The sequence below is a fragment of the Centroberyx gerrardi genome, chromosome 4 (genome assembly GCF_048128805.1).
Source record: "Centroberyx gerrardi isolate f3 chromosome 4, fCenGer3.hap1.cur.20231027, whole genome shotgun sequence".
Lineage (NCBI taxonomy): Eukaryota > Metazoa > Chordata > Actinopteri > Beryciformes > Berycidae > Centroberyx > Centroberyx gerrardi.
This window is the reverse complement of record NC_136000.1, coordinates 32833845-32852547: the sequence shown is the minus strand read 5'-3', so window position 1 is coordinate 32852547 and position 18703 is coordinate 32833845. Positions and strand designations below refer to the sequence as shown.

The window sequence follows — 18703 nt, the reverse complement described above, 5'->3', positions numbered from 1 at the left end:
TATGAAGCACAATGTCTTGAGTAGAAGCCAAATTGGATTTTTACCAAAATACCGCACATCCGATCATAGTTACACCCTGCACACCCTAACTGATAAACATGTAGTCCAAAATAAAAACAAAATTTTTGCATGCTTTATTGATTTCAGAAAAGCTTTTGACTCTATTTGGCACCAAGGATTGTTTTACAAAGTTATTGAAAGTGGTGTAGGGGGTAAAACCTACGACATAATTAAATCAATGTACACAGAAAATAAGTGCGGCATAAAAATTGGCGATAAAAGAACAAATTTCCTCTCTCAGGAGCGTGGAGTGAGGCAGGGATGCTGCCTGAGTCCAACTTTATTCAACATTTACATCAATGAATTGGCAAAAACTCTAGACCAGTCAGCAGCACCCGGCCTCACTCTATATGACTCAGATATTAAACTCCTGCTCTATGCAGATGACCTGGTTCTGCTGTCTCCTACTGAACAGGGCTTACAGCAGAACCTGGACCTGCTAGAGCAGTACTGCCAGACCTGGGCCCTGGCAGTAAACATGAAAAAGACCAAAATTATGATTTTTCAAAAAAGATCCAGATCTCAGGGAAAAAAATATACATTTACGTTAGGAGGAAACCACATTGAACATTCCCAGAACTATAATTATTTAGGTCTAAAAATCAGCAACACAGGAAATTTTAACCTTGCAGTGAATGAACTGAAAGAAAAAGCACGTAGGGCTTTCTATGCCATAAAACGACACATTTTTATAGACATTCCAATTAGAATCTGGCTGAAAATATTTCAATCAGTAATCGAACCAATTGCCCTTTATGGCAGTGAAGTGTGGGGTCCAATCACAAATCAAGAATTTAGCAACTGGGACAAACATCCAATTGAGACCCTGCATGCAGAGTTCTGTAAGAACCTCTTACATGTCCAGAGGAAAACAACAAACAACGCATGCAGGGCAGAATTAGGCCAATATCCATTACTGATCACAATACAAAAAAGGGCAATCAAATTCTGGCAACATTTGAAAAACAGTGACCCCCACTCATACCATTACAAAGCCCTGCAATACCAAGAGTTGAGCAAAACCAGAACCAGTCCCCTCACTCAGCTGGTCCTGACGCTCAGTTCACTAACACACACTAACACTTCACAGCCTCAGGACCAGAACATCACAATCCACCAAATTATAACTCAACAAAAACTAAATTATATTACTTATTGGGACACACAAACTAAAAACCAAAATAAAATGCAATGCTATCTGGCCCTAAAAAGACAGTACACTGTGGCAGAATATCTGCACACAGTGACTGAGACCAAACTGAGAACCACCTTGACGAAGTACAGACTCAGTGAGCACGGCCTGGCCGTGGAAAAAGGCCGACACAGACAAACATGGCTGCCAGCAGAAGAGAGGCTGTGCTCACACTGCGACATGGGAGAGGTGGAGACAGAGCTGCACTTCATTATCACCTGTCCTAAATATAACCAAATTAGAAATTACTATTACCCAAAAATCGAACAGATCCACCCAAATTTCAGAAGCCTCCCTGACATCAGCAAACTAGCCATCCTACTGGGAGAGGAGAAGACAAGCTGCAACACAGCAGCTAAATATATTGTGACATGCCACAATCTGAGGGACAGCGAGTGAGCACCCCGTCCACCCACACACACACACACACGCACACACACACTTCAAACCAGTCCCAGAAGGTTTTTTTTTGTTGTTGTCCTTTTACATTTGTATATAATTGATGTTACAATTGTAGAGAGTAGTAATAGTGTAATGTTTTTATTTTACTTGTTTCACACTGTTCACATTGTTCATATTGTTATACACATGTAATATGCTTTGGCAATACAAATGTGTACATTTTGTCATGCCAATAAAGCACCATTGAATTGAATTGAATTGAATTGAGAGAGAGAGAGAGAGAGAGAGAGAGAGAGAGAGAGAGAGAGAGAGAGAGTTTTGAATTTTAACAGCTTTTTATTAAAAACAATTTAGCAAGTTACAAAAAAAATATTTCATACATTCATTGGTCAGTAACAATAGAATAATCAACTTCCAACAAAAACAAGTACAAGCCTTCCTTCAACTCAATTCATCTCTAAAGATAAGCTCCTCCCCCTCAACAGAGCACAGCGCACCTCCATAAGACCACATACAGTATATATTAATTTATCCAAATCCTTCATAGCACTATAATAATTAAAATCAACCCTTACTCTGGCCTTTAGCATCCTGATGAACAAATCTTGTGCAGTCTAGTCTTCATCAAGTCTAAAGATTGTTCAATTTACTTTTTCCAACTGACAAAAATAGCCAGTTTTGCCTGTCCTAAGATGAATTTCAAGAGGTGCATTTATCCCTCGAGTTTTGACTGTATTTACAACCAAGAATAAAAGACTATTTAGAAAAAAACTCTCCAAACAACTTAAACATCCTCTTTAACAGAAGGAACAGTGGTGAAGGTCGAGCACATTCAGAAAAGCAATTAAACAGTTTCTCTCTGGACACAATAGGGACAGTTGTCTTTGACATTAGGGTTTAAAACAGAGATAAAAGCGCTGACAGCCACTATGCCATGCAGGATCCTCCACTGCAGATTACCAGCTGTTTTTGTTAACAGTGGTTTGTATAATGCCCTCCACACTGGTCTCACCTCATCTTTCAAGCTCAAGTGAGCTCTCCAAGGTGTGTCACTTCGACCATTCGGTTTTGTTTTATTCAACATTTTCACAATCATGTTATAAATTGTTTTACCTTTTACATCACCAAGTCTGTATTAACTGCATCCCCCATTTCTAAAAAAGGACCCACACAATCTTTAAAATCAGGAGCAATTGTCAGTGATGGAAAAGGATCTTCACTGTCAGGATGCTGCTAACAAAGAACATTCCTTCTCTGTCAGCTGACATCTCCAGTTGTCAAGCAGCTGACTAATGAGCCGTGTGGATCTCACTCCCAGGTGAGACGCTAGTGCAGCAGCATTGTCCAGGTTTGGCCCCGCCAAGTCCACTACGTCAACCAGTGTGACGATTTTCGCCATGCAGAACAGTTTTAAGACTGTGGGTCCAACCCCACAGGTTGTGACTAAATGTCCTCCATAAACCGCTGGTTCCTTTAAAAGCCAGTACAGAGAGTCAGACCATTACAGTCTCTCCTTCTTGAACATACTCCACACTCTCAACAGTCCACGTCTCCATCTCCATTTGCTAAGACGTCCTTCAGCATTCTCTAAAACATTTTCCCAGTTCTTATTTACAAAAGACTCAGTCCCCAGAAACATTCAGTGGCAACCGCCTTTTAGTCAAACTGTCTCTCAGAACAGACAACAAGTCTTCACCGATCTCTCGCCAAAAAGACTTGTAAAAGTCTACAGGTAGACCATCAAAACCTGGCGCCTTGCCACTCTCCAGACTTTGCACAGCAGTGCACAGTTCATCAGGAGACAGTTGTGACTCAAGCTCTGCATTAGAGTCCTCGTTAATCTTTGGTAGACCGTCATAGAATGCTTGTGCGCACTCTGGATCCTCTTTATGCTCACTCTTGTAGAGATCACCATAAAACTCTGCTGCATACTTGCGAATCTCAGAAGACTCTGACAGCAACAGACCAGTGTTCGAACACAGTGAGTGAATGATCTTTCTTTGGCCATTCTTGTGCTCTAGACTAAAGAAAAAGTGAGATGAGGCATCCGTTTGTATTTAAAAAACCGTGAGCGTACCAGTGCCCCCTCTGCTGTAATACCTAGCAGGTTCGCCAAAGAAGATTTTTAGATTTGAGAGCCTCAATATGGCCTCAATCTCCTGTGGACTCTGCTGAACCCTGGAGTTCCACCACTTCACTCTCCAGATCTCTCACAGATCAAGTCCTTTGTGACATTGTGAGTGTACTGAACAGGACAGGGAACAGAACAGGAAGGAAAATAGTACATTACAATAGTACGGTATAAGTGCAGGAACTTACCAATTATACAATACTATATCCTCATATACTATTATCAACCACCATAATAATAATAATAGTGATAATAATACTCAATTTACTAAGTATATCAAATTACTAATTATTTATTTATTTATTTAATTATTTATCTTTACAGAAATAATAATAATAGTTTGCACATAAAGGAATACCCATACAATATCTGAATAGGCTATTGGATATTTGGGGTACAAATATAGTAATACTAAGCAAGGTAAACAAACCATTGCATGATGAACCACCATATCTACACTTAAACTTATATCGCGGCGCCCTCATGTGGAGAGATAAGCGAAGGGCGCAAATGGCGACGGCACAATGAAGCATGTGCCTTCATACAGCTATATGCTGTCCAGTGGCCACACAAGACCCATATTTCTTACACCTAAATACTAACAAATACATGAAGGAAACAGGCACGTTAATAATGTGGCCTATAGTGACATGAACACAGGCGCAAATTCAATGGTGCGCGGTGTTGCGCAATCAACCTCCGAAGCACATGGCACAGACAGCTCACCCGCTCCAAGTGGCGCAGCAAGGTGTCGTCAGAGTGACTACATTAAACCAATCCACAATTACTATGAATTGGTAGTCATGAAATGACAGTACAAAAACTATGACTTTATAACCTCACACTAGGATAGAAATAATTATCCCGGCAATAACGCTAGCTTGAGTTATACAGGTAGAACATACAAAAAAGGGCAAAAAACGGGAGAAAAAGTCTACTTACTTAGATTTCAAGGACTCACACTTGAAGGAGAAAAGGAACTAAGGAACACCCTGAACTTGTACTATTAACTGTAGGTAGGAACAATCCACTCTGTGTAATCTTGTGAAGAACTGGCTGAATTAGGGACTGTTCGTTATTTATGAGAGGGAGAGAGGGAGAGAGAGAGGGAGAGGGAGGGGGGGGGGGGGGGCTGGGGTGTGACTTGTTTTTTGTTTTTTTATCTTGACCCTCCCCGGAGCTACAAATATTTTTCCTTGAGCCTCCCTGAGTGACTGGGGGAAAATGCACGGCCCTCCCTCCACCATAAATAACCATATTTTATTATATTCACACCAAAGGTAGGTAGTATTGGAGAAAATAAAAAGCAAAGGCTGACCTTTTCCAACCATAGATGTTGATTGTCAAATTATGAATTGATAAAATAAAATTACCACTGATGACTTTTTAAATATTATTTTTTAGAATATAATAGGCCCTGACGGTTCCCCTCGCGGTGCGCGTGCGTTCACGTTCACTGTGAACGCAAGCGCACCGCCAACGTAGCCAACGTGCACTCTGGGTATGACAGCTGCCGAGAATCTGAAACGCAATGAAAGATAAACGTGGAATTTCCTCATGTATAAAAGACTGCGTAGATTTCATACTGAAAGATGGCGTCCTCACAAAACTTGAAAAGTACGTACGCACAGAAATTTTCAGATGTATAAAACCGTGCGCTCGCCAGGTCCTGCGCATCTTTCCTTTATACATCCCAATCAACGTGAAATTGAGCGCACATGCACAAGCCTCTCACCCCGCATTATCTCCTCCCATAATTAATTATGCAAATGACTATAAATAGGCCCCTCTTGTCACCTTCTTGTCAAAAACGATGGTGAATGTGTCTGTGTTCAGTGCTCCCCTCTCCAAATGTCCAATGTGCTTTTACACATGCAGTGTTTTTGTAAATAAAGGTAAAATTGCACAATTGAACTGATTCAAAGATTAAAAACAAAACCATATAATGTGCCATGTCCAGTGTTCGCAGTGCTGCCGCTCCAAATATGACAATTTGTGGCATTTTTTTCTACACTACCTTTTTTTTTTTTTTAGTTTTACGCACGGGTGGCCTTTCCTTTCCTACCGTTCAGTCCCGCAGTCAGCGCATAACTTCGGTGGTTTGTGTGAGCAGGTACTACACACAAATCGTTTGGACATCACACAGTTGTTCCATTCTTATTCCGAGTGCATCTGCCCACCCGACACTGCGTTTTCTTCCCAGGAGAGATGGATCTGTGCGCCTCGCCTCCTGTGCACCATGGATCTCTGTTCGCCTCGGCAACTGTACAGTCCCTGACGTGCGTTAACATCTCCATGTCACATAAACAAAGAAAACTGTCCAGTTTACTGGCGATCTTGGTTTTGGCATTGTGAGTAAGGCCTGATGTCATCTGTGGGAAATTAGTTTCACTAGGTTTTCATTGCGCTCAATAAGCCAGACCTACTTGAAGCGAGCCGGAGGGCGCACAAACCAACGCGGCAATATAGAGGATTTAGAGAGGAGTGCCTGTATCTATTTCCTAAGTGGCTTTTTTCATTCATTTGACACCCTCATATTTAGGACAAGTTATGGAGGGTGGGAAAAATAGCATTTTCCTCCAGTGTTGGGGGAACTATAAATTGGAAATGAACGATGCCAGTTTTGGCCTTTCTGGTGTTAAACATTATCCACATAAATGATCAAACTATTATGGTGTATCAGCGGACATAATTATGGTTTTTCATAGACTACTTCAGTAGACATAGCACAGTAACTGGAGTGGAAACATTATTTTGAAACATTTGGCGAGTTTCAGTACTTTGTAGTTTGGCGTCGCCAACGGACAGAGCCAGACAAGAGTTTGCGGGATGGCCCGCACATTCTCACAGCTGGTCTAAAGTTTGCGGGATGGCCCGCACATTCTCACATCACCTTCATTTTTATACATCCCGCGTGTGCGTGAAGACCAGCGTACGCAACCTTTTTGTACGTGCGCACCGTTTATACATGAGGCCCCTCGTCTTTCCTGCAGGGACTGTGAAGAATATGAGCCCGGACACGACGCAAACCCATGTGGGTATTGTGGCTGTCCACCGGGAGCACATCTCCGTACTGCTGATGAGTCGGGCGTGAGGTCCAATGAGGTAAAGGTAGGGGTGGGAGATACCAAGTTTAGTGAGTCCCGTCACCATACCATACAGCAGTAAAACACGTATTTTGAAAAGAAAAAAACGTATTTAAATTAAATCCAAAATGCAACCACATAAAGTTGTATGTCCCTCCCTTAAAGCCAAAAAAAAAACATAAGTCCCTCCCCAGTGCTTAAAAAATTATTTGACGTGCCTCCCCCGTTTTGCGCACCCCCCCCCCCCCCACACACACACACACACACACACACACACACACTCACTCTCATAAATAACGAACAGTCCCTTACACTACTGTATAGGGTGGAGTAGTACAGGGGCATTCCTATTGGTCAATGGAATGATTGACTCATTTATCAGCCAATAAACACAGGAGTTGATAAATTAACATTACAATTAACATTACAACTAATTATAGAGCAAATTAGGAAAGTCATTAAAACGTCCGTGACCTAATCACCCTTTTATACACACTGAACAAGGAAATGATCAGAAAAACCAACTGGGTTCAAATGACATCCTTTAAAGACACTGAAGTGATGTTTAAAACAATAAAAGCGATCAAGCCTGGCCATAGAGAGCACATTATCCTTTGAGCGGGTCCAGGTATACTGCCTCTGGTTTTTGTGAAGACTTCTCCACACATCGCTCAGTTCATTTGATTCAACTAAACGTTGAAGCCGATTCCGTGAAGCAGGATGTGGTTTCTGATGGTTCCTGTCTAATTTATCATTTTCTGTACAATTACAATCACCTCCCAGAAATAAATATTCCTCACTATTACAACTATGAATTGTATTACATAGCACATCAATAAAACACAGTCTTTCAGCACCAAGAACTGGAGCATAAACATTTATAAAAACCATTCTGACATTCTCATATTGTGCTTTAATTTTCAGTAATCGACCAGCGACTATTTCTTCTACATCATAAGAATCTGGCATAAAATCTTTGGAGAACAAAATCCCAACACCACCACTGTTGTTAGATTTATGACTAAGAAAGATTTCCCCATTCCATTCTCTCTTCCATTCAGTTGCATTATCAATGGTACTCTTGCACAAATAAAACATCTAATTTCTTGATATCAACCAGTTTAAAAAGAAAAGCCCTTTTGATATAATGACTATCGCCCAGTTGCTCTAACACCAGTTGTTATGAAGTGCTTTGAGAGGCTTGTACTATCTCACATCAAGGCCAGCACCCCCACTGATCTGGGGCCTCATTTATAAACGTTGTGTACGCACAAAAGAAGGCGTACGCCACTTTCTAAGCAAACTTTGGGATCTATAAAAAACAAACTTGACGGGAGAATGTGCGCACCGCCACGGAAACTTTGACCCATGCGTGCGCACATTTTGGAGACAGTGGGAAACGGCGACTGACATAGCAAAGCAGTAAAATAAAGCAAAAAGTGGCATTGTACACTCAGTTAACTTCCAGGCCGACTCCACATCAACTTAGAAACCCCTCTAATAATAATATTCCTTGTCGGAAGAACGTCTAGGCTACAACTAAATAGTGTCTTTGTTGCTTTCGTTTGAAAACCGATCATTTGTCCAAAAAGCATCTACATGTCATTATAGGCTGGCATGGTGTGAATTAGTCTCAAGTAAGTGCATTACAGTCTTTTAGCAGAGACCCAGTTTGTCACAATTAAATCTGACAAATTCAAGGTGTTAGGCAATTGGACTGGATGTCTCAAGGTAATAAATAATTATGCGTTATGACGCACGGGGCGCATTGGAGACGCCGGTGCCAGGCGCAGCGTCCTCTACAGCCAGCTGTTCACCCCGGTCGCACACTGTCTGATCTTCCTCTCTAACGTTAAGTCAGTGTCACGCTGTTTTTCTGGCACAATGCCACTAAATAGGGTTTCCCCCGTCATCGAGGTGTAACGTTCAAGAGGAGAGAGCTCCGGTATCTCCTCGCCCCGCCGGTGGTGCTGACACAACAGTCCAATGCGCTTCTTGGCGCTTCTCGGACAATTTCTTTTTTATTTTTATAAAGGGTTCTCCTCTCTGAGCTGCAGCATTAAATACTGCTGTGACATGTTGCCACTCAACAAACTGTTTCTGGTTGGTGACGCCCGAACTGAGGCCACCGGGGACATTTCTCTTTTACGTCTGGTTCGGCTTTGCCAATTTCTCACACAGAGAATGGAATGACAAGTATATTTACATACACATCAGTATTCATTCAGGGCGTTTCATTGACCATATATGGTTAATTGTAGGAGTTAAGGGGCGGAGTATGAGGCTCGCGCACGTGCGCAACATTTCGAGTTGATTGTGATTTATAAAGGGAAACCTGCGTAGGACGTGCGTGCGCACTGTGTTATAAATCAGAATATTTTTGTGCGTAAGCACTTTCTGTGTTTCGTCCGTACGCAACCTTTTGACGTGAATCCTACGCACAGTTTTATAAATGAGGCCCCTGGACAGCCACCAGTTTTCTTATTGAGGAAACAGATCTATGGAGGATGCAGTCTCAATCGCACTTCATACAGCCCTGTTCCACCTGGAGCATCCAAACACATATGTCAGGATGCTATTTGTTGACTTTAGCTCCGCTTTCAATACTATAATCCCCCATAAACTGGTAGACAAACTCAACAACCTGGGATTAGCCACTTCACTCTGCTTATGGATTATGGACTTCCTCACTAACAGACCACAAAATGTCAGAATGGGCAACCACACATCCTCGACCCTCATCCTGAACACAGGTGCACCGCAGGGCTGTGTGCTTAGTCCAGCCCTCTTCACTCTCTTCACCCATGACTGCACCCCCATCCACTGCTCAAACACTATAGTGAAGTTTGCTGACGACACCACTATAGTGGGACTTATATCCGACAATGAGGAGACACACTACAGAGAGGAGGTCCAACATCTGGTCGAGTGGTGTTCGGACAATAATCTGGTTCTGAACACCACAAAAACCAAGGAGATCATTGTGGACTTTAGGAGATCCAGGAAGACCACACATCCCCCTCTCCACATAAATGGTGAGGAGGCGGAGAGTGTCAACGACATCAAATTCCTGGGAATCCATATAACAAAAGATCCCTTAACACCTACCACCTGGCGAAGAAAGCTCAACAGAGGCTTTTCTTCCTAAGAAAACTGAAACAGGCCAAACTTCCCTCTCAGCTCCTAATAAACTTTTACAGAAGCACCATAGAGAGTATCCTCTGCTACTACGCCACGGTGTGGTATGCCAGCTGCACTGCCGAGAACCGGAAGGACTTGGTCCGGGTGGTAAAAACGGCACAGAAGATTGTGGGAACTGTGCTCCCAAACTTGGACACTGTATGCTAGCTGTCTACACAAGAAGGCTAACAACATCAGCAAGGACCAAACCCACCCAGGTCACAGTCTGTTTGTCCCCTTGCCATCGGGGAAGAAATACAGAGCCATCAAAGCCCGAACAAACGGACTGAAGAACAGCTTTTTCCCCAGAGCTGTAGCCTCCATCACCACCCCACCCTCTCATAGCTGTTGAGGACTGAAGACTGTAAATATTACCGAGTTAGCCTCTCCCATCCACCACCCCCACCCCCCAACTGCTGCTAATGCACTCCAACACTTTATTACATACATTTAACTGTTGTGCAATACCTCTTTATTATCTTGTTCTTATCTTGTTATCTTGTTATCTTGCACTCCAACAACTTATTATTTATTACATACATCTAACTTGTTGTGCAATACCTTTTTATTATCTTGTTTTTATCTTGTTATCTTGTTTTTATCATGTTCTCTACTGCTGCTGGTCACTGAGAGTTACCAAACATAATTTTGTTGTATGCCTACAATGACAAATAAAGTGTCGTATGTCTTATGATATCATCCCTTGCTCCATTTACATTTAAAGTGCCTATTTTTATTTCACACATAAAAATAAAGTAGCTGAGCTGTACAATGACAAGAAACACACTAATTACACCTAAGAGAGAATATGACATGAACTTATTCATCATCAAGTATTCACATTTTCACCGTTTGGACAAGTTGTTTCAGGCGGAAAATCTCTTGCTCAGTAAAGCTTTCTCAAACCTCCTGCATTTTTCACGACACACCTGACTGAATCAACAAACAGTTTCAGGTCTGGAAAGAAGCTCTCCACCTTCACTGCCCTCACACCTTGGTGGCTTGTAGGAACTTCCTAATCTTAATGAGAGAGCAGCTGCTCTCTGTATCAGCCTGCACCTGAGAGGCGGAGGCAGAATCTGCATCACTGTCACTGTCATCTGTGTTCTCCTCCGGTAAAGAGGATGGGAGCTTTGTTTCTTTAGCAGCTTTTTTTTGCTTTTGAACTGTTTTGGCTGCTTTCTTTAGGTTTCCTTTTAACAGACATTTTCATAAGATTGTCATCTAGCGTCACATCTTCCTCCTCCACTAAAACAGCCTCTGCCACTCTGGCAGCGGTCTGTCCTGCCTGCTCTCCAGTCTTTTTATTTTGCCCAGGCTGTTTGCTTTGCTCGGTTCTCTCACTAACCCCATTTTATTATATGTTTGTATGTTACATTTATTTTATTGTTTCTACACAAACATTAATTACTTACGAAAAAAATACTGACACTCACTGTGTGCTGAAGAGTCTGGGTATGGGAGCTGAGTATGCAGCAACCCAGAGTCTACACTGACACACACACACACACACACACACACACACGCACACACACACACACACACACTGATACAAGGGGGAGGGGATTTAAATGGGAAAATGTTGATCTGTAACTGATATACTGTACTGCTTTGACAACATGCATTTCTTTACAGTAATGACAATGAAGCATATTTGGAATTAAATTGAGAGGAAGAGAGACAGAAAGACAAAAAGACAGACAGACAGACAGACAGACAGACAGAGAGATGAATGAGACAGGGAGAGAGAAAGTCAAGTTGCAATATTGATCTAGATTCAGTTCTTATTTGTTGAAAGGATAATATCAGAATATTTTTTTCCTGTCTCCATCATCGCCCATGAAAAGTCTAAATCCTCTGATGTATTTCCACAGTCAGAAGCTCCTACTGTCTGTTCTACTGCAGGTTTGAACTCATAGACTGCTGCCTTGACTAACGTAATACATTATTATGTTAACAGCTCCACTATAGCAATTAGGGGGGAGCTGCCTTGCTGAAGGGCACCACAGTAAAAGAGGGGGATTTGAACCAGTGAGCTTCCAGCAACAAGCCCACTTCTCTTCCCTTTAGGATGCCATTGTCCTGGATAACTTTACAGTTCAGTCCAATGTAAACCACTGACTGTCACTGTGACAGAGGAAGGAAGAGACTGGAAACATTACTGTCATAGTTGATGGTGTTACCTGAGCAGGTGATCTGCAGGCTGCGAGAGGAAGAGACAGACTCTGTTAGTACACACTCCCTCAGTGTCGACCCAGACTGAAGACAGGAAGGATTGATCCTCCATACAGATCTTGATGAGGAATCCTCTCTCTTTTCTGTTGAAACAGCAGAGCCACAGTCCAGCTGTCTACACACTACAGCTGCTGACTTCAGGTTCCACTCAGAGTACCAGTCATCCACTGGTCTCCAGTCTCCATGTTGTTTCATCTCCAGTCCACCAGCACAGTGGCTGGCTCCTCCCACCAACCTGACATCATCAGCTGAACAGAGACAAGAGAGTAATTAGTAAAATAAGTAAAGTCACTTTGATTAGAACAGAAATGAAGCCAAATCCAAGCTGCAGCTCCTCTTCTACCTGAGCAGGTGAGTCCAACAGCTTTGCCAGGTGAGCAGGTGTTTCTAGCTGAGCCTGAGCTTCCACAGTCCAGGAGAACGGACTCACTGCCTTCACACTGGAACTCTTTGGTCCACATTGGAGCCTCCACTTCTCCATAGAGTGCCCCCTGGAGGACTGAAGGAGCCCCACAGCCAAGCTCCCTACAGACCACCTCTGCATCCTGCTGGTCAAAGTCAGCTTCACACACTGAGGACCAGAACTGGTTAGACTTCACCTCCAGTCTGCCTGAGCACAGACTAGTCCCATCCACCAGCCTCACAGACTCTGGAGAGAGAGAGAGAGAGAGAGAGAGAGAGAGAGAGAGAGAGAGAGAGAGAGAGAGAGAGAGAGAGAGAGAGAGAGAGAGAGAGAGAGAGAGAGAGAGAGAGAGAGAGAGAGAGAGAGAGAGAGAGAGAGAGAGAGAGAGAGAGTCACAGTCTTACTATAGAGGAACGCCTCAGAAAAACATGGAGGCTGTAAACACTGTAGCTCAGGAGACACAGAGGATGAACAGCATTTCTTGCTCTGGTGCTCCAAGTACCAAGGTATTAGAGAGATATATTTCCCTAAATTTGTTGACAAAATACCAAGATTCCATGATCTGTCACATGATTTGTTAGACTTTCTTTTCCTTCATTATTATATTTAATCACTTTATGTTTTATCATTGTTGATTATTATCATCATTATTATATTTTGATATTTTTATTACAAGTTTGTATGTTACATTTATGTTATTGTTTCTACACAAACATGAATTACTTACACATAAAACTACTGACACTCACTGTGTGGTGAAGAGTCTGGGTATAGGAGCTGAGTATGCAGCAACCCAGAGTCTACACTGACTGACACACACACACACACACACACACACACACACACACACACACACACACACACTCTGATACAAGGGGGAGGGGATTTAAATGTGAAAATGTTGATCTGTAACTGATATACTGTACTGCTTTGACAACATGCATTTCTTTACTGTAATGACAATAAAGCATATTTGGAATTAAATTGAGAGGAAGGGAGACAGAAAGACAGACAGACAGACAGACAGATGAACAGAGACAGGGAGAGAGAAAGTCAAGTTGCAATATTGATCTAGATTCAGTTCTTATTTGTTGAAAGGATAATACCAGAATATGTTTTTTTCCTGTCTCCATCATCGCCCATGAAAAGTCTAAATCCTCTGATGTATTTCCACAGTCAGAAGCTCCTACTGTCTGTTCTACTGCAGGTTTGAACTCATAGACTCCCATTGTTTTAATTAAAAAGCTCAGAGACAAACTGTTGCCTTGACTAACGTAATACATTACAAGCAAATAGTAAACATGTTGTCCCCCACCAGTGATGTAGTTCCACCCTTGGATCAGTCAGTGATTGCTGAGTGTACTTGAAATATGAGTGAAATTGTATAAGCATGGGACAATGGTTTGGTATGGGACAATGAAAGGACAGATTGACCATATATTTCTGTTGCCTACTCTCCTCAGAATTAGGCTTACAAGTTATATCTTGAAATGTAGTAACTGTAATTGTCCTGTTTTTACTCAATACAGTACAAAATATAAGAACTACAATACGCAATAAATACAATCCGTACATTACACAATGTACACTACAATACAATTTATAATACAATATACAATATAACAAACACCAGGAGCGTGAGTGTTATGAATAATATAAATGCTAAATGATAAGTGATATAATGGTATTGCACAGTAGGTAAGTGGTAATATGATATAAGTAGTCAACACTGATGGCACAGTGGTAGTGCAGTGATGAGTGCAATAACAGTACAACAGTCCAACAACTGTACAATAACTACAGTGTCTTGTGGTTAGAGGTTTGCCCAAAAATTCTCCATTGACTCTCACTTCAACACATCAACCCAGTCTGATGTCTCCAAGTGTGTAGCGTGTGTAGACTATTATGTTACCTATGATAACTTTAACTGTATTACTTTACCACTGAGTCCCCATTCATTGTCCCCCACATTGTATGATAACTTTAACTGTATGACCTGCTTTACCACTGAGTCCCCATTCATTGTCAATGCCGCTCCGTAGCGGCACAAAGTCAACGTTACAGTGTGACTAACAAACTAACGAACGAACTAACTAACGGACGGAGACCGATCCATAGTCCCCTTTGGTGGGGGGACAATTATGTTAACAGCGCCACTATAGGGGAGCTGCCTTGCTGAAGGGCACCACAGTAAAAGAGGGGGATTTGAACCAGTGAGCTTCCAGCAACAAGCCCACTTCTCTTCCCTTTAGGATGCCATTGTCCTGGATAACTTTACAGTTCAGTCCAATGTAAACCACTGACTGTCACTGTGACAGAGGAAGGAAGAGACTGGAAACATTACTGTCATAGTTGATGTCACTGATGGTGTTACCTGAGCAGGTGATCTGCAGGCTGAGAGAGGAAGGGAGAGTCAATGTTTCTACACACTCCCTCAGTGTAGACCCAGACTGGAGACAGTAAGGACTGATCCACCATACAGATCTTTCTGAGGAATCCCATCTCCTTTCTGTTGAAACAGCAGAGCCACAGTCCAGCTGTCTACACACTACAGCTGCTGACTTCAGGTTCCAGTCAGAGTTCCAGTCATACACTGGTCTCCAGTCTCCATGGTGTTTCACCTCCATTTCACCAGCACAGCAGCTGGCTCCTCCCACCAACCTAACATCATCAGCTGAAAAAGAGACAAGAGAGTAATTAGTTAAAAAAAAAAAAAAAAAGTAAACTTACTTTGATTTGAAAAAAAAAAGAATCAAACCAAATCAGACAGCTGTTTCTCTTTTTTCCATTTCTATTTATTTTCTCTATTTACCTGTTGAATTGTGTTTTTCTTCAGCCTGGAGTCCTGAGCAGAAAAAGCAGAAAATAAATGAGTATCATGATTTGATGATTTGTTTTCTCATGTCATTGTCATTGTCAGGCACGTGCAGAGGGGGGAGCTCTGGGTGCTTGGGCACCTGCCTCTTTTCCCTTAATTGAACAAAATGTCCCTTCCAATATAAATGTAGTATTTTATTTTAGGCATTTTCCGAATAGTTTCTAAATTGTAGCGATATGAGCAAAAGTATTTGAGCAAATGGAAAACACAAATGACATCATCTGCACAGTGCATTGCCCCTTCTCTTTCTTAGCCCAGTAGCCCAGATTCTCCCGTTTGCCAACATTATTTTTTCATTTTACATATTATATAGTGAGTGGCTGCAAGATACCCTCGAAAGCAAGAAGGGCGAAAGTAAAAGAGAAAGTAAAACAGCAGGCAGCTAGAGGGACTTGAGAGTCAGAGGGTGGTAGGGCAAACTAACTTAACTTCATATTTATCATGCAAGGAAAAAAATAGATTTAGTGACGTTATCATGAAAAACTATCCAATGAAAATTGTTACATTTTGTTTAGAGCTTGTACTATTATGATAGAAATATAATAATATAATAAGATAATAGAGGATTAATCACTAAGATAAGTTTTGTTTTTTTGTTTTATTTAATATTTAGCACAGGCAGACAGAAATGCAGAGAGATGAGGGGGAGAAAGAAGAGGACAGTGAGACAGAAAGACAAGAGATGGAAGCAAATATAACAGATGAGTAAAGTACAGGGATGTAACAACACCGCATTGCTGCACTATGAAGACACAGAGATTATTCCACAGACTGTTTGACACTGTGATGCCCCTTTTTTTATTTGAGCACCTGCCCCTGAAGAACTCTCTGCACGTCCCTGGTCATTGTCCATGTCACTGTCCATTCCACTGTTTGTCCTGGCACCTATTGAACGCTCAGCCGTCCCTCTGTGACTTGGCCCGCCCGAGGTTTCTAACAGTTTTTCCTAATAAGGTTTTCTTGGGAGTTTTTCCTTGTATGCTTCGAGGGTCTAAGGCTGGTGGTGCTGGTTAGGTTAGGATATGTAGAATAGGTAGGCTTGCTGTGTCTTGCTCTAACTTGCTATTGTGTGTCTTGTGCTTTCTTTTGCTTCCATAAGTTTGTGTTACATCATTTTGTTCTATGATTGATTGTTAAATCTGTTGATCAGTTAGATCTAGGTCGGCTCTTTCTCTGTAAAGTCTTTTGAGACAGGCTTGTGATGAAGGTTATAGAAATAAATGAACTTGAACTGAAATCAGAGCCATGGACAAATTAAACACTCAAGGAGTACTGGAGGATCTCAATTACAAAGCACAGAGATTATGGACTGAAATGGAGCATCGCGTTAGTTCAGGCAGAACACTTAAGTCATGCACGCTATCAGCTGATTGGTTATCAGCTGATTGGCTATCAGCTGTCCAATCCAAGCTGACTCTCATCACCAATCACATTCAAACAAGTCAATTGCTGCCTTCAAATGGAACTCGTGAGCTCGTGGTTACGACATGGGAAGTCGTGTACACGATATGCTTGGCGTTCAAGTGGTTAAGTTGTGAGAGCACCGCTGCTAGGCAACGCTGCAACGTGCGTCTAGAAGCCACCAAGGCTAACAATTTAGCTAGCTAGCGAGCAGGTAACGTAATGCAGGAAATGCAAAGGCATAATGACAGGAAAAAGATGAGGCCGTTGGAAATATCAACATTTTCCTCAGACATATTATAAAATTACTAAGAAAAACTCTATACGACTAAAGTTACAATATATTAACTTACCATCCACCGAAAAATGAACTTCCATGGCCTCCGCCATTTCTGAAAACGTCAACAAACACGTCGCAACTCGTGAACTCGGAGCTTTCAGAAAATTTCCGTCGTGAATACCAGGGGGGCGTTCATATGGACTCTTCTCGTGAACACGGTAAACATGACCCCATTTGAAGGCACCAAATGAGGCAGTCTTTATAATCTGCCAGCTCACACTGCTGATCATTCATGCCACTGCTGTTGACCCAAGTCGATGCAATTCCTCCCGCAACGTGATCTCACAAAAATACGTGAAATGAACATGAACTCTAAAACAGTGATTTGCGTGTTGTGGATACGTATTATGGGAAAAAAACATGTCTCCACCACGAATTGAATTACATTCCAAAGGTTGGTTAACGGTTACATTTAGGCAACTAAAACAAGTTTGGTTAAGGTTAGGGTTAAGGTTATGGTAAAGTTTAGGCAACTAAAACAACTTGGTTAAGTTTAGGGAAATGGTTTGGTCATGGTTAAATAAGAAAAGCGTTCGTTAAAAATTAAAATTTTACTTACAGTTGCATGTCCTATGGAAACATGGGAACATGGGAATCGAACCCCGGTCGCCGACAACATATTCACCCATCTACCATCCCCGACCAAAACACCCTGATTAGCCAGTGCTACTTCAATGTCACAGTGCTTCCTGTTTATAGTCGGGGCTCCTTCACGGAACCGTATCGTGCTGGGAACACGTAAATTGAACACTTTATGTTCCACCAACACATAATTCGCTGTTAACATGTCGTGTTCATTTCACGTTTTTCTGTGAGATCAGTCTGTCCTTCCACCACCCCAACCTCCTCCTGTATTATCTGTTCCCAGGATGCTGTACAAGCTATCTCTGAATTATATCTGGTTTTATGTTGGTTCATATTATTAATGATGTGTTTACTATGCCGTGGGGGGTTTATTGCGCTCCCTGCAGAATCTCTCACATGCTGCTTGGATTCATTGGGAAGCTTCCTCAAGAGCAGAGCCTTTTCCGCCAAATACAACTGTATAACCATTAGTGCTATAATGGTCCAAACTCCTTTGACGTAAGTCTCTGACTGAACTCAGCTGTGATTCATTTTGACAAGGTCACTGTAAATCAATGTGCATATTTGACTCATTAAATATAAATGATGAGATGAAATATACTGAATTAAATCCAGAGGGAAACTCAGGTGTCATACAGCAGTCAGCAGGGAAACACTCAACACCAAACACACAAACACTCACTACACTACAAAACACACATTTCACAATACAAAACTCAAACACACTCCTCAGCTAACTAAATTACAATGTTGTGGCAATAAGTGTGTTTACATTCACACTAATAATTCCATCTTAACCCGATTAAAGCA

General features: G+C 41.9%; 1 protein-coding gene across 1 annotated transcript in view; it reads right to left on the bottom strand.

The window, feature by feature from the left end:
• The window catches only part of LOC139922578 (scavenger receptor cysteine-rich type 1 protein M160-like), a 49228-nt gene extending 31870 nt beyond the window's left edge, over window positions 1-17358 (bottom strand). Inside the window, exons 1-5 of the mRNA XM_078283290.1 lie at window positions 17322-17358; window positions 15502-15534; window positions 15064-15363; window positions 12630-12935; window positions 12235-12534 (exon numbers count right to left, since the gene is read on the bottom strand). Of these exons, the coding sequence (XP_078139416.1) occupies window positions 12235-12534; window positions 12630-12935; window positions 15064-15363; window positions 15502-15534; window positions 17322-17358 (976 nt within the window). The remainder of the gene's footprint in view (window positions 1-12234; window positions 12535-12629; window positions 12936-15063; window positions 15364-15501; window positions 15535-17321) is intronic.
• Window positions 17359-18703: the final 1345 nt, after the last annotated feature.